The sequence below is a fragment of the Cucurbita moschata genome, unplaced genomic scaffold (assembly GCF_002738365.1).
Source record: "Cucurbita moschata cultivar Rifu unplaced genomic scaffold, Cmos_1.0 Cmo_Scf00035, whole genome shotgun sequence".
Classification (NCBI taxonomy): Eukaryota; Viridiplantae; Streptophyta; class Magnoliopsida; order Cucurbitales; family Cucurbitaceae; genus Cucurbita; species Cucurbita moschata.
Genome location: NW_019268551.1, coordinates 942,115 through 955,656, shown reverse-complemented (window position 1 = coordinate 955,656; position 13,542 = coordinate 942,115). Strand labels below are relative to the sequence as shown.

At 39.5% G+C, this 13,542-nt stretch overlaps 3 protein-coding genes across 5 annotated transcripts in view; 2 read left to right on the top strand and 1 right to left on the bottom strand.

The window, feature by feature from the left end:
• The window catches only part of LOC111431078 (MND1-interacting protein 1), a 4,237-nt gene extending 1,119 nt beyond the window's left edge, over positions 1-3,118 (bottom strand). Inside the window, exon 1 of the mRNA XM_023067588.1 lies at positions 999-3,118. Coding sequence (XP_022923356.1) covers positions 999-2,795 — 1,797 coding nt within the window. The 5' untranslated portion in view covers positions 2,796-3,118. The remainder of the gene's footprint in view (positions 1-998) is intronic.
• A 1,570-nt stretch (positions 3,119-4,688) lies between these two features.
• LOC111431097 (eyes absent homolog 2) lies at positions 4,689-9,954 on the top strand. Of its 2 annotated transcripts, none has more exons than XM_023067615.1 (6): positions 4,689-4,822; positions 6,005-6,289; positions 6,379-6,546; positions 7,920-8,013; positions 9,171-9,356; positions 9,435-9,954. In XM_023067615.1, the coding sequence occupies exons 2-6, from the start codon at positions 6,041-6,043 to the stop codon at positions 9,692-9,694; spliced, it is 957 nt and encodes a 318-aa protein (XP_022923383.1). In that variant the 5' UTR covers positions 4,689-4,822; positions 6,005-6,040; the 3' UTR covers positions 9,695-9,954. The 2 variants fall into 2 exon arrangements, with proteins under 2 accessions (XP_022923383.1, XP_022923384.1); XM_023067616.1 differs by having other exon boundaries at positions 4,699-4,822; positions 6,027-6,289.
• Positions 9,538-12,299, top strand: LOC111431099 (late embryogenesis abundant protein 6-like). 2 transcript variants are annotated; one of them, XM_023067618.1, is made up of 2 exons: positions 9,538-9,617; positions 11,851-12,299. In XM_023067618.1, exon 2 carries the CDS (start codon positions 11,854-11,856, stop codon positions 12,196-12,198), a length of 345 nt encoding a protein of 114 aa, XP_022923386.1. In that variant the 5' UTR covers positions 9,538-9,617; positions 11,851-11,853; the 3' UTR covers positions 12,199-12,299. The 2 variants fall into 2 exon arrangements, with proteins under 2 accessions (XP_022923386.1, XP_022923387.1); XM_023067619.1 differs by lacking the exon at positions 9,538-9,617 and adding an exon at positions 11,652-11,737 and having other exon boundaries at positions 11,860-12,299.
• Positions 12,300-13,542: the final 1,243 nt, after the last annotated feature.

The window sequence follows — 13,542 nt, the reverse complement described above, 5'->3', positions numbered from 1 at the left end:
AAGTTTCACATGGCAGTTCCGGTAACAGCTCAAGTCCACCGCTAGCAAATATTATCCTTTTTGGGCTTTCCCTTTCAGGCTTCCCCTCAAGGTTTCTAAAACACGTCTACTAGGGAGGGATTTCTACACCCTTATAAATAATGCTTCGTTTTTCTCCCCAACCGACGTAGGATCTCACAATCCACCCCCTTTAGGACCCAGCGTCCTCCCTAGCACTCATTCTCTTCTCCAATCGATGTGGAACCCCTCAATCCACCCTCTTTCAGGGCCCAGTGTCCTTGCTGACACACCGCCCCGTGTCCATCCCCCTTCGGGTCTTCGCCTCCTTGCTGGCACATCGCCCGCTGTCTAGCTCTAATACCATTTGTAACAGCCCAAGCCGACACCTAGCAGATATTGTCCTCTTTGGGCTTTCCCCTTCGGACTTTCCTCAAGGTTTTTAAAACGCGTCTGCTAGGTAGAGGTTTCCACACTCTTATAAAGAATGCTTCGTTCTCCTCCCCAACATCTCACAGTTCCAACTTGTAATGAAACATTATTTCATGTGATATGAAAAACAAGCAGGAATAAAGAACAGCCTCGTAACTGTAATGATTTTGAATCATAGCCTTCAATGCTCTGTTGTCAACCTCAGATGACACAATCAGCAAAACAACTAAGACCTCTTGGGTTACATGACAATGCAAACCTTGGATTATGAGACTATTTTCTGACAATATCAAGCCCACAGTTCCCAATCCAGTTGGGTGGTCAGAAAAATAGTAAATCATTAGGCTGAAAGAGGTAAACTGGCCACTAATCATATCCTAAATGGAGCTGACAGCTGATTTACGACCCCTTGCTAGTATATGACTTGTGTTGATTCATTGTTCATTATTTGTGTAAAGATATAACTATTTCTAACTTGAATTTGCTGTTTTAATTGAATATCAAACAACAGGGATGGCCTAGAAATTAGGACAGTGTAAGAGGAACAGGAAAGAAAGATGATTTCTTACCTCAGCCTCTTTTTGAGCTACCTTGATCATCTCCATTTCATCTTGCAACCTTGAAATCTTCTCCTTCTCCTCTGCAATCTGCTCCTGTAATTTTGTTTTTTGCTTTTCCCAGGCCAATAGTCTCTTTAAGCTTTTTTTCTCCCTCTTTGCAACCTCCAAACAAGTTGTGACAGACTCGGAGGCACTTAACTTTAAAGCTTCCATCTCTGCTCTAATTTCTGCATTTTCTGTCTCAAGTCGTCGTACTGTCGAATTTGCACGGTCCACCTGACCACTGGCCTTTCTCAACGCATTCTCCATCTCAGATAGCCGTTTCATTGTTGTGTCCTCCAAAGTCGGTTTGCCATTTTTCAGGCGTTGCGTCTCTTCCCTTTCCATCCTCAACGTTTTAAGCTCGGTGAGATCATGACTCAATTTCCTAGCAGCTTGCATTGCCTTTTGATGCGCCCAATCTTTCCGCTCCTTCACTTGTCTCTCGAGCTCTTTAATCTGATGCAAGAGATTTACAATCACTTCATCCTTTTTATCGTCTGCCACAAAATCCAAATTCTCATAAATCTTCAAATCGCGAAATTTATTCAACATTGAATTTACAGCATCTTGGTTCTTTGGAATCTGGGACTCCTCAATTTTCTCCACTGGAACTACCGAAGCACCTTGTACGACAGGAGGAATTTCACTTGGCAAGACAGTTGCACAAGCTTGAGTCTGTGCTGTAAGGTGTTTCGAGTTTGCTCGAAAACCAGCAGCAAATGCAGCCACATTCCTCTTCAACAATGACTTCATTGAAGGAGAAAGATTAAACCTCTTTGGACACTCAATATCTCTATGCAAATCCATTTCAGGAGGATAAGACAGAAAACCATTAGCAGAGAATTCAGAACCTCCACTATTTCCAAAACCAGAACCACCATGAAATTTACAAAGGGATGGTTCCAAAAATCCCACTGGTTGGTTACTAACATTCTCACCATTGGCACCAGATGCTGGCCCATTAACATTACTTGGTGCTGAAGGAAGCACCGGAATTTCCATGGTGCTTGCTCGACCGACATGAAGATCACTCATAAGCAAACACCACATAGCATCTCCTTTAGTCAAATGTGGCCTAACTTGTTGCAACAAACATACCATACCTGCCAAAGAATACTCCTGCAATTGCCTTATATCAGAGAACGCAGGCTCAGGATCATCCACAACCAAATTAGCATTAGCATTAACACTATCAATAGCAATACCATTACCATTACCATTACCGATGGGTCCAATACCGATGGTTCCAATACCAACACCATCAGCAGAAGCGGCAGCGGCAGCGGCAGCAGCAGCTGCAACAGCCTCGCTGCTAGCACTATCAGAGTTGTTGTTACCATTCAAAAACGACAGCGAATTATGCAGCACATTTGTTAGAACATCCATGGTACCATAGCAATGCCCATTTTGCAAAATCGCCCTCATCGCAGCATCCTCATCATAACCCAATGCAACAAGCTTCGAAAGAGCTTCAGTATAAACAAATTGCAAATTCTTCATCAAAATTTCCTCCAATTGCTCCTCCGTACAGTAACCCCATCCAAGATCATCCAAGCTAGAACCGGAATTACAGTTCGAGGTAACAGCGTTATCCTCGTTCGAATCGTCAAGCCCAATATGATAATCCAACGGCTTCGAACCCGATTCAAGTACAGATTTGGGAAGTGAAGCTCGTTCTTGGTGACAACACGGATCGAATTCGGGTTTTACCGATCGAGACCTCCGATTCGTACGAACATGCTTATCTCTCACCGTGCAACCCATTTACAATCGTTTGAAAATACGAATTAAAAGAAGGGAAACAAAAAAACTGAAAGGAAGAGATTGAAGAGTCGTGGAGATTTACAGTCGATTGAGAAACCGATAGTATTTCAATCAAAATTGGAACGTAATTAATGAAATTATTGATGAATAACCAGAGAAACTCACTGGGTTTGAAGAAGATCGGCGATTGATTTGGTGTGAGTTGCTGAAATTGAAATGGGGGCAGTGCGCAGGAGAGAGAAAGGTATATAATGGGGAGGATGAAGAGAGAAGAGAAAGGACATGCAGAAGAGCTTATTCCGGGTCGGGTATGCACAAACCCTCTGTCCAAACAAGTAAATCAGCAAGACCAAGTATGACCAATTGTGGCCGTCATAATGTTTTTAGATGAACAATATCAAAAAAGTGGAACCAACCCATCATAATCGTCTCTCGTAACAAATCGTTATAGCAAACATGAGCCGGAATGAACAATGGCATTGAGTTTCGTTCATGAGTTCGAGTCGAGTAGCATTCAGGTCTTCAGTAATGTCTCGTGAAGCTCAATGTCATTTTTTGGTCCAAAATCAATGAGAATGAAAAAAATTATCAATTTATTCTCTACATCTTGGAAAATTAGAGTAACTTCTTGGCTGAATAAGATGCATGCTTTAATCAGTTGGGTGTTCACTAGGCGTCGTAGGGATGAAATTTGGATTTTTGCGACATAGAATGGATCAAAAAACTGAACACGTTTCCGATACTGATAGCAGCCCCCTTCTTGATCAGTTCCATCCAGGAATACTCCTCTTGGTTTCCAAGTGACAAAGAAAGAATAGGAGAAAGGAGTGTTGGATTCATATGGGTCACGTTAATTTCTAACCTCTCGATTAATGACAACTTAATCAAGTCGAGCTATGTTCGTTTTAACAGACTTTAACCAGTTTAGATGTTCACGAGGTGTCATAGGGATGAAGAGGACTACTTCTTCATGCCCACTTATATTTTTCATTAAATTTTAATTTTGAGACACGGAATGGATCAAAGAACTGAACACGTTTCCAATACTAACATCAGTTCCCTCCCACTCAATCCAATATGGGAATACTGCGTGTGATTTCTAAGAAGTGACAAAGAAGGAATAGGAGAAAAGAGGGTAGAGTCATGTTAACTTTTAACCTCTCGATTAACGCAACTTAATCAAGTCGAGCTATGTTCGGTTTAACAGACTTTAACTAGTTTAGATGTTCACGAGGTGTCGTAGGGATGAAAATGACTACTTCTTCATGCTCACTATATTTTTCGTTAAATTTGGATTTTGTAACACGAAATGGATCAAAGAACTGAACACGTTTCCAATACTGACATCAGTTCCCCTCCTGCTCAGTCCAATTCGGGAATACCAAGAAGTGACAAAGAAAGAATAGGAGAAAAGAGTGTAGGATTGGTGGGTCACGGTAACTTTTAACCTCTCGATTAACGACAACTTAACCAAGTCGAGCTATGTTCGGTTTAACAAACAGACTTTAACCGATTTAGATGTTCACGAGGTGTCGTAGGGATGAAGAGGACTACTTCTTCATGCCCACTATATTTTTCGTTAAATTTGGATTGTGGGACATAGAATGGATCAACAAACTGAACACGTTTCCAATACTGACATCAGTTCCCCTCCCGCACAGTCCAATATGAGAATACTACATGTGATTTCCAAAAAGTGACAAAGAAAGGACCGGAGAAAAGAGTGTAGGATTGGTACCGGTCACATTAACTTTTAACCTCTCAATTAACGACAACTTAATCTATGGGTCACACTTATGTAGGATTTCCAAGTGTCGACCCACTATGCACTATGCCTGAAGGCTGGCCCAAATAGACTAGACGAGGCCTTAATGCTTGAGCCCATGGCCATCGCTTAACACGACGTCGTACTAATCACTCTTGGCTGCCTCACTTGGTCCAGTGCTCGTCGTGCTTGGAGGGAATCGGAGGTTTTTCGGAGTAGAAAGCTCCATTTCATCACTCCACAGTCTCCCTGTTTGTCGAAAGTAAACACTCTCAACGTTCATAATCTTCTTATGTTTCCAATTTCTAAGTTCCTTTCTGGATAATGAATCATGATCATGGCTACTGCTCAATCTTGGGTTCGATTGAATTTCTGATTCACTGTCTTCTTCCACTTCAAATTCGCATGTTCTTCCTGTGTTCTGGGTTTCTCTTCTTCACCGATACTTTTTGCTTTTGATTTTAGAATATAGTGAATGAATGTTTCTTATACCAACTTGTTTTCAGCTGGGTGTTGTCGGGATTATGCAATTAAACATCCTTTACAATGATTAGATGAAAAAAAGAGGGAAAAAATCCATTTGAGTTACTGTAGTTGTGTTCAATATGACTTTGATTGTTGCTATGCTTAACTAAAAGCCATTTGTTTCGTTCTAGTTTGATAACCATTTTGTTGGTTTTTTGTTTTTGAAATTTGATTAAGATTTCAGAGTCATGTTCAAAATATGATAGATGTGATATCCTCATCGGTTGGGGAGGAGAACGAAACACCCTTTATATGGGTGTGAAATCCTCTCCCTAGCTGAGAGGGAAAGCCCAACGAGGACAATATTTGCTAGCGGTAGGCCTGAGCCATTACAAACGGTATTAGAGCCAGACACGGGGCGATGTGCCATTGAGGAGGTTGTAGACATTAGGCGGTGTGCCAGCAAGGACGCTGGGCCCCAAAGGGGGTGGATTTGGTAGGGGTCCCACATTGATTGGAGAAATGAGCGAATGCCAGCGAAGACGCTGGGTCTTGAAGGGGGGTGGATTGTGACATCCTACATCGGTTGGGGAGGAGAACGAAACACCCTTTATAAGGGCGTGGAAACGGTGGATTTGGTAGAGGTCCCACATCGATTGGAGAAAAGAACGAGTACCAGCGAAGACGCTGGGCCCTGAAAGGGGATGGATTATGACATCCCACATTGGTTGGGGAGGAGAATGAAACACCCTTTATAAGGGCGTGGAAACCTCTCCCTAGTAGAAGCGTTTTAAAAACCTTGAAGGTAAGCCCGAAAGGAAAAACCCAAAGAGGATAATATCTGTTAGCGGTGTGGTACATGTTACAATTACTAGAAAAGATTACATAGTACATGTTATTTTAGAAGCATTCTTTTCGTCGAACTAGAAACAAAATTGTTATCAAACTGAGTCTTAGCGGTGTAATTTATCATTTGAAGTCCCATCAACCTTTGTTTCCAGCATAGACCAGCACAATGGAAGACAGTAAAAACCATTCTTCTGAAGAAACTACAAAGGGGTTTGCTAAAAGCACCAAAGATCAAAAACTAAATGTGTATGTGTGGGACATGGATGAAACTATCATCCTGCTCAAGTCTTTGTTGAATGGGACATATGCTGAGGCTTTTTGTGGTTCAAAGGATATTAAAAGGGGTGAAGAACTTGGCAAAATTTGGGAGAAGCAGATTCTTGATCTGTGTGATCATCACTTCTTCTATGAACAAGTAAGGTTGAGATTTCTCCATAATCATGTTCGAACAACTCCACGATATAATGTCTCGAAAGTTGACGTCGTTATTACATTTTTATGCAGATAGAAAACTATAATCAACCGTTCATTGATGCATTGAGTGAATATGATGACGGCCGGGATCTTTCCGATTATGATTTTGACCAAGATGGGTTCGATCCACCATATGATGATGGAAACAAAAGAAAATTGGCTTTTAGGCAACGTGCTATAGCCAATAAGTACAAAGAGGTATCAGGAAATCGTCGTGTTTATATTTTCATCGACTTTTTTCAGCATCGGGATGTTTTCTATACTAGAAAGATAATGATGTCTAGGCTTTGCTCCTTTTTTCTTTCATGTCTCTTAAACTATTCATATAACTTATTGTCTGTTTCTTACTGTTTGGAGCTCTTACTTTTTGATGTAGTTTCAATGTTATTCTTGATGGGTGCTGTAAAAGTCTTTTAGATGTTCTTATTACACATACATTATGGGGGAAAATTCAATATTTACCACTGTACTTTGACTCATTGAATCAGTTTAAACTTCAGCTTTCAATTTGTTAAATCCTAAAGTTGAATATGTGGTGTGTTAGACAAACACGACTCTCCACAATGGTATAATATTGTCCACTTTGAGCTTAAGCTCTCATGGCTTTGCATTGGACTTCCCCAAAAGGCTTCAAACCAATAGAGAGTGTATTCTTTAATTATAAACCCATGACCGTTCCCTAAATTAACCGATGTGGGACACTTTCATCCAACATGGTGAAATCAATGCCTTCAATTAGTTAAGCTTCTATCTTCTTGAAAATTTGTGGTTAGTAAGGAGTATTATGAGATCTCACATCGGTTGGAGAGAAGAACGAAATATTCTTTATAAGGGTGTGGAAACCTCTCCCTAGTAGACGCATTCTAAAAACCTTGAGGGGGAGCCCGAAAGGAAAAGCCCAAAGAGGATAATATCTGCTAACGGTGGGTTTGGGCTGTTACAAAAGGTATTGGAGTTAGACACCGGATGATGTGCTAGTGATGACACTGAGCCCCAAAGGGGTAGACACCGGGCGGTTTGTCAGCGAAGACGTTGGGCCCTGAAGGGGGTGGATTTGTGAGATCCCACATCGATTAGAGAGTGGAACGAGTGTTAGCGAGGATGCTGGGTATCAAAGGGGAGTGAATTGTGAGATCTCACATCGGTTGGAGAGGGGAACGAAACATTCTTTTTAAGGGTGTGAAAACCTCTCCTTAACAAGCACGTTTTTAAAACCTTGAGGGGAAACCCGAAAGGGAAAGTCCAAAGAGAATAATATCTGCTTGCGGTGGACTTAGGCTGTTACAGTATTCTTGTGGTTGGACAAAAGTATTTTTGTGAGTATTGATTTTTCTGGTTATATCTGATGTTTCTTAACTGGGTAAGAGCACGTGGTTTGATTTAAAAGAAGTACGAGATTTAATACGCTACTATATCATACGCTTTGCATTTTAACTGGATGTTTATGGATGTGGAAAAGGTAGATAGCTACCGTGGAAGGGATCTTTAACTTTTGGTTTTTCCTTTTGGAGATGTTTATCATCTTTTTATTATCCCAAAGAACACATTTTAAAAACTGTTTGCTTCTCCAGGGCCTGCAGAATATCTTTGATGAGCAGAAGATGAAGTTCTGGGAAGAGTTATATGAAATGACTGATGTCTATACAGATAGATGGTTCTCCTCAGGTATTCTACTCATCATGATGTAGCTTCGAACCGTTTGATGCTCTCTTTTGATGATTTTGATGTGTGCTATACCCTTATATACTCAGAACAATTCAAGTATTTCATTTCCATTTATAAAGGAGATAGACAATATCATGACCGCTGTTTATGTAACAACCCAAGGTTTTTAAAACGCGTATGCTAGCGAGATGTTTCCATACCCTTATAAAGAATGCTTTGTTCCCTTCTCCAATTGACGTGGGATCTCACAATCCACCCCCTTTCGAGGCCCAGCGTCTTCGCTGGCACTCGTTCCTCTCTCTAATCGATGTGGGATCTCAAAATCCACCCACTTTCGGGGCCCAGCTTCTTCGTTGGCACATCGTCCGATGTCCACCCCCTTCGGGGGCTCAGTGTCCTCGCTGGCACGCCGTCTGGTGTTTTGACTCTAATACCATTTGTAACAGCCCAAGCCCACCGTTAACAGATATTATTCTTCTTGGGCTTTTCCTTTCGAGCTTCCCCTCAAGATTTTTAAAACGTGTATGTTAGGGAGAGGTTTCCACACCCTTATAAAAAATGCTTCGTTTCCTTCTCCAACCGATGTGGGATCTCACAATCCACTCCCTTTCGGGGCTCAGCGTTCTCGCTGGCACTCGTTCCTCTCTCCAATCGATGTGGGATCTCACAATCTACCCACCTTCGAGGCTCAGCTTTCTCGTTGGTACACCGATGTCCACCCCTTTCGGGGCTCAGCATCCTCGCTAGCACACTACCTAGTGTTTGGCTCTGATACTATTTGTAACAGCCAAAGCCCACCACTAGCTAATATTGTCCTCTTTGGGCTTTCACTTTCGGGCTTCTCTTCAAAGTTTTTAAAATGCGTCTGCTAGGGAGAGGTTTCCACACCCTTATAAACAATGTTTCGTTCCCCTCTCTAACCGGTTTCCACACCCTTATAAAGAATGTTTCGTTCCCCTCTCCAACTGATTGAGATCTCACTTGAGGAAATCTCGCATAGTAGTTGACACATTGGTGTACTAAACTATATATGATATTTGGACAATACTTTTAATACCACCACCTACCGTTCTCTATTGTACTTAATCCTCTAGCTAAAGTTTTTGTTGCTTCTCTATACACCTGCAAATGGTCACTCTTATTTTCCACCATTCAAGCACGAGCTTTCTTGGAGGAGTGTGCATTTTCAGACGAACCACCACTCGTGTCTGCTGATCGGGCACGTAACAGTACTTCTAGAAGTTCTCAGCATGTTAATATCTTGGTGACTTCTGGATCATTGATACCCAGCCTTGTGAAATGCTTACTATTTCGGCTTGATCATCTAATAACACCCGGAAATGGTGAGTCACTCCCTTTTTAATTATCGACTTATTTAAAAACTTGTCTTAATTATCGACTTCGAATCGATTACTTTCCAGTTTACAGTTCATGGGAAGTGGGGAAACTACAATGTTTCAAATGGATCAAGGAGCGTTTTAACAAGACGAATGTTCGTTTCTGCGTAATAGGCGACGGATGGGAAGAGTGCGAAGCTGCACAGTCCTTGAAATGGCCATTTGTTAAGATTGAGCTGCAACCTGGAAGCCCTCACAGATTTCCTGGTCTGTCTTTGAAAACACTTGGCTTTTACTTCTCTGTTATTTATGGTAACTCTGATTCATCAAGTGATGAAGAATAGCTCACATAATCGGTAACAGATAAGCTAATCATTTTCCATGCTTCATCTCTGTGTTCTTATGAAATACAAGAGATAAGTATTATGGCTGTCTTTTATGTTCAAAGATGATATGCATAATCACAATCATTAGCCGGCCATAATAAGTCTGTATTTTTCTTCCATATTGTAATGTACTTCTGCTTGTATTGATCAATATTCAGTGGCTGTAATCTTTGTTCTGAGAATGCAAAACTTGGTTATCTTAAGCTGTTGTTTGCATTTGGGATGAGCTAAATTTAAGCTTTGAGGTTTGTAGTTTTCTTGAGAACTCTGCTTTGATTTGAATGGTTTCTTTGGAGTCAACTTATAATTAATGACTGTCTTTGTCTGCAACTTTGTGCATCATTGTGGTGGTTACTCCCCGTCCCGTAATAGCCAAAACCCACTGTTAGCAAATATTGTTATTTATGGGTTTACCCTTTCGGGCTTCCCTTCAAGATTTTAAAATGTGTATGCTAGGATGAGGTTTTTACACCCTTATGAAGAATGTTTCGTTTCCCTCTCCAACCGATGTGGGATCTCACAATCCATCTCCCTTGAGGCCAACGTTCTCACTAGCACTCGATCTCCTCTTCAATCGATGTAGGTTCTCACTTCTCTCGTGCTCTGTTTAAGATTAGAACATCTTAGTATTCAGATTGACTAACCTAGTAGGCAACAAGTCATTGTGTCAATGTTTTAGTTTATTAAGAAATGACGAAGGTACATTATTATTGGAGTGAGGATACAATTGGAGTGAGGATACAAGACTGATAGGGAGATGAGTGCCAAACTCAAATCCCCAAGCTTAGCATTGAAATGGAGCAATCGACATTTCTTTGAATTATTTGCCTCTCACATTTTTCATTCAGATAAGTCAGAGCGGAAACAACCCCGCGTCAAGCAAATGAACCATTAGTAAGGGTAAAGTCTAGACAGAGGTCTATTTAGTATCGAAGAGCTGGGAATATAAAGGTTATGGAGGGGCGGGTTAATTGTCTATACTAAGTCGAAGAGAAAAACATACAAGATGAAAGACGATATGGCTTGTTGGATATGCCTTAAGGTCAATGTGAGCATGTTATTTTACGTGTAAAATGAGTTGTATTGGTAAATGAGAAATTACGATATCATTTAAAATGGTTTATCTATATTTTAAATGTTTTTTTTTTTGAATCCCAAATAAGATTTTTTATATTATACTTCAAAAAATATTTTTCGCTATATAATGTTTGAGCACGAGAAGCTTATGGTCAAGTGGGTTTGTGAAATTCACTCGATTAAGCGGTATTATCAAACTAGATAAAACAACAAGCATCAACTTTTGAAATAAAGATGAATTTCAGCTACCTCTCAAAAACATGGTAAAAAAGAAAGAAAATCGGAAAACGCAAGTAGTTAGGGAAAAAGAAAGCACCATAAACTACAATATAATATCTCCGACGTCAAGATTTGGAATCCATATTTGGTACCGGAGGACCTCGATATTCTCCTACATCCCCTACAATATGGTCATATTACTTCATTCTTGAAATGAAGACTATCACTACTGACCAACACAAGTCCTTTCAACATTTTCTTGCTCACTTCTTAGAAAAACTCACCTTACATAGGATTGCTCTAAGTAAAACACGATTAATTCTAAAATTCCTGTAATTAAGCCACCGAAAAGCAATGTGCACCTTGTTAACATAGATAATAACTTTCAATTGTTTAAGTCTTTTTTAGTCATTATATTCTCAGGATCGCTTTTATTCTGAAGTAACCTCAGTTCATTTATATAATTCTCGTTTATTGTGTATCACATATAAGTATAGAAAATTATGCCGTAATATTAAAATTTGAATTTTTAAAAACTATATTGAACATTATATTATATTTTTATTAAGAAATATTAGTAGAAAAATTCTCGATCTAGCAAAAATAAATGGAAAATTTTGGTAGAATAATCGATCAACAAAACAAAGGAATAACAACACGTGGGACATTTAAGGGCGTGCATGGGTGACTAATGGCAACCAACGTGTAATGCTTTTAAACCCTTTTGATCACTATAAAATCTCTGTCTTTTATCATTTTCGAATGATTGAAAATTGGGTTTTTTTTTAGTGCAAGAAATTGACACTTACAACACAAAGATAATGCAGTCTGCAATGGAGAAGCTCAGCAACATGGGAAGTGTTGCCAAAAAGAAGCTCAAAATTTGTAGAGCCAAACTCGACGAGAAGGTGCAAAAAGCGTCGGCGAAGACAGCGGAGGAGAGAAAGATTGCGGAGGAGCGGAGGAAGGCGGCGGAGGCAGAGGCGAAGCGGGAGCTACACGAGGCGAAAGCCCGACATGCTGCTCAAAAGCTAAGAACTAGGCAGTCACATGTAGTTGGCCACCGTTTACACCATCAGCCACCGGTGGAGGGGGGCAGCGCCGCCAATGTTCCCGCTTATCCTATAGCTAGTCCGGAGGGCTACTACCCTGGACATAGAATTTAACCTTTGTAGAACTTATTGATGTAATTATTGCATTATTGGGTGATTAAGCCTTAGTTTAATATGTACTATTACGAGTTATTATGGGTTATGTTAAGGATGATCGGTAACGAAGATGCATTTTAAAACGAAAGTCAAAAGTGGATAATATCTAATCGTACCGGACTCATGATTAGTCTTGTTTATGAACTAATTGATTGTATTCATTTTTTTCATTCGTTTTTTTTTTCTTTTGTTAGAGATATAGTTTAATATGTCAACCATTAATTGTTAAGTATCGATAATAATATCTTTGGATGGGTTGATTTAAATATAATTTAACCCATTGAATTAAAACATAATATTGCGAATAGGATTAAATTTTCAAATTTTTATTTGAAAAGTTAATAGTTTTGAAATTTTGTTGGACAACTGAAGTCAATAATTATTACTTGATTTCTTTAGGTACAAGTACTTCATTAATTTTCATCTTAGTCAAGAATTTCATTTTTTTGGTAGTTTGAACGGAAAATTGGCTCAAAATTTGGATAGAGATCAAGACGTAGTTGGGTGTCGGTGTCTGACTCAAATGCCCCCGAACGTTGAAATTGAGTGTCATCTTTAGTTCAACAATTTCAGGCAAATATCAAATCTTCGATCCAATTTGAGTAGTAAAAGATATCTCATCTGTTAAGTAACGTGACGTTTGGTTATCAGATATTCCATATTTTTCCATCTATTTACTTTATACTAAATTCAATTTATTAATGGCAAGATATTAGTTGGTATTTAAATGATATTTGTGAGATCCCATATCGGTCGGGGAGAAGAACGAAACACCCTTTATAGGATGTGGAAAGCCCAAAGAAGACAATATCTGCTAGTGGTGGGCTTGGGCCGTTACATATATGTTCATTTTTAATACACGATTTTGAGGATCCGACAACTAAGAAAGACTTAAAAGAAACGAAAATTAACTAGGTATACCAATAAGGTGCACATTCTTTTTTCGTGGGTCAATTATAAGAACTATATGATTAAGCGTTTTGCTTGAAGCAATTTTATATTGAGTGACATCTCGAAAATTTTCCTAAAATGCATAAGAGAGAGTAAATCATGCGAAAAGAACTTGTATTGGTCGATGAGAATAATCTTCACTCTTAAGGGACGTAGTCAATATCGGAGAACATCAGGAGATGAATCTGAATTTCGAATCTTAATCTAAATTCATATTTTAATACCGTTTCAACTTTCATGTCTATATCCCTTCGATTGTTTCTCCCTAAAATTATTTTCTTCGTAAAGTCCAATAAATATATATTTTTTTAGCATCCTTTATTGCTAATTTTTCAAATATACAATATTCAA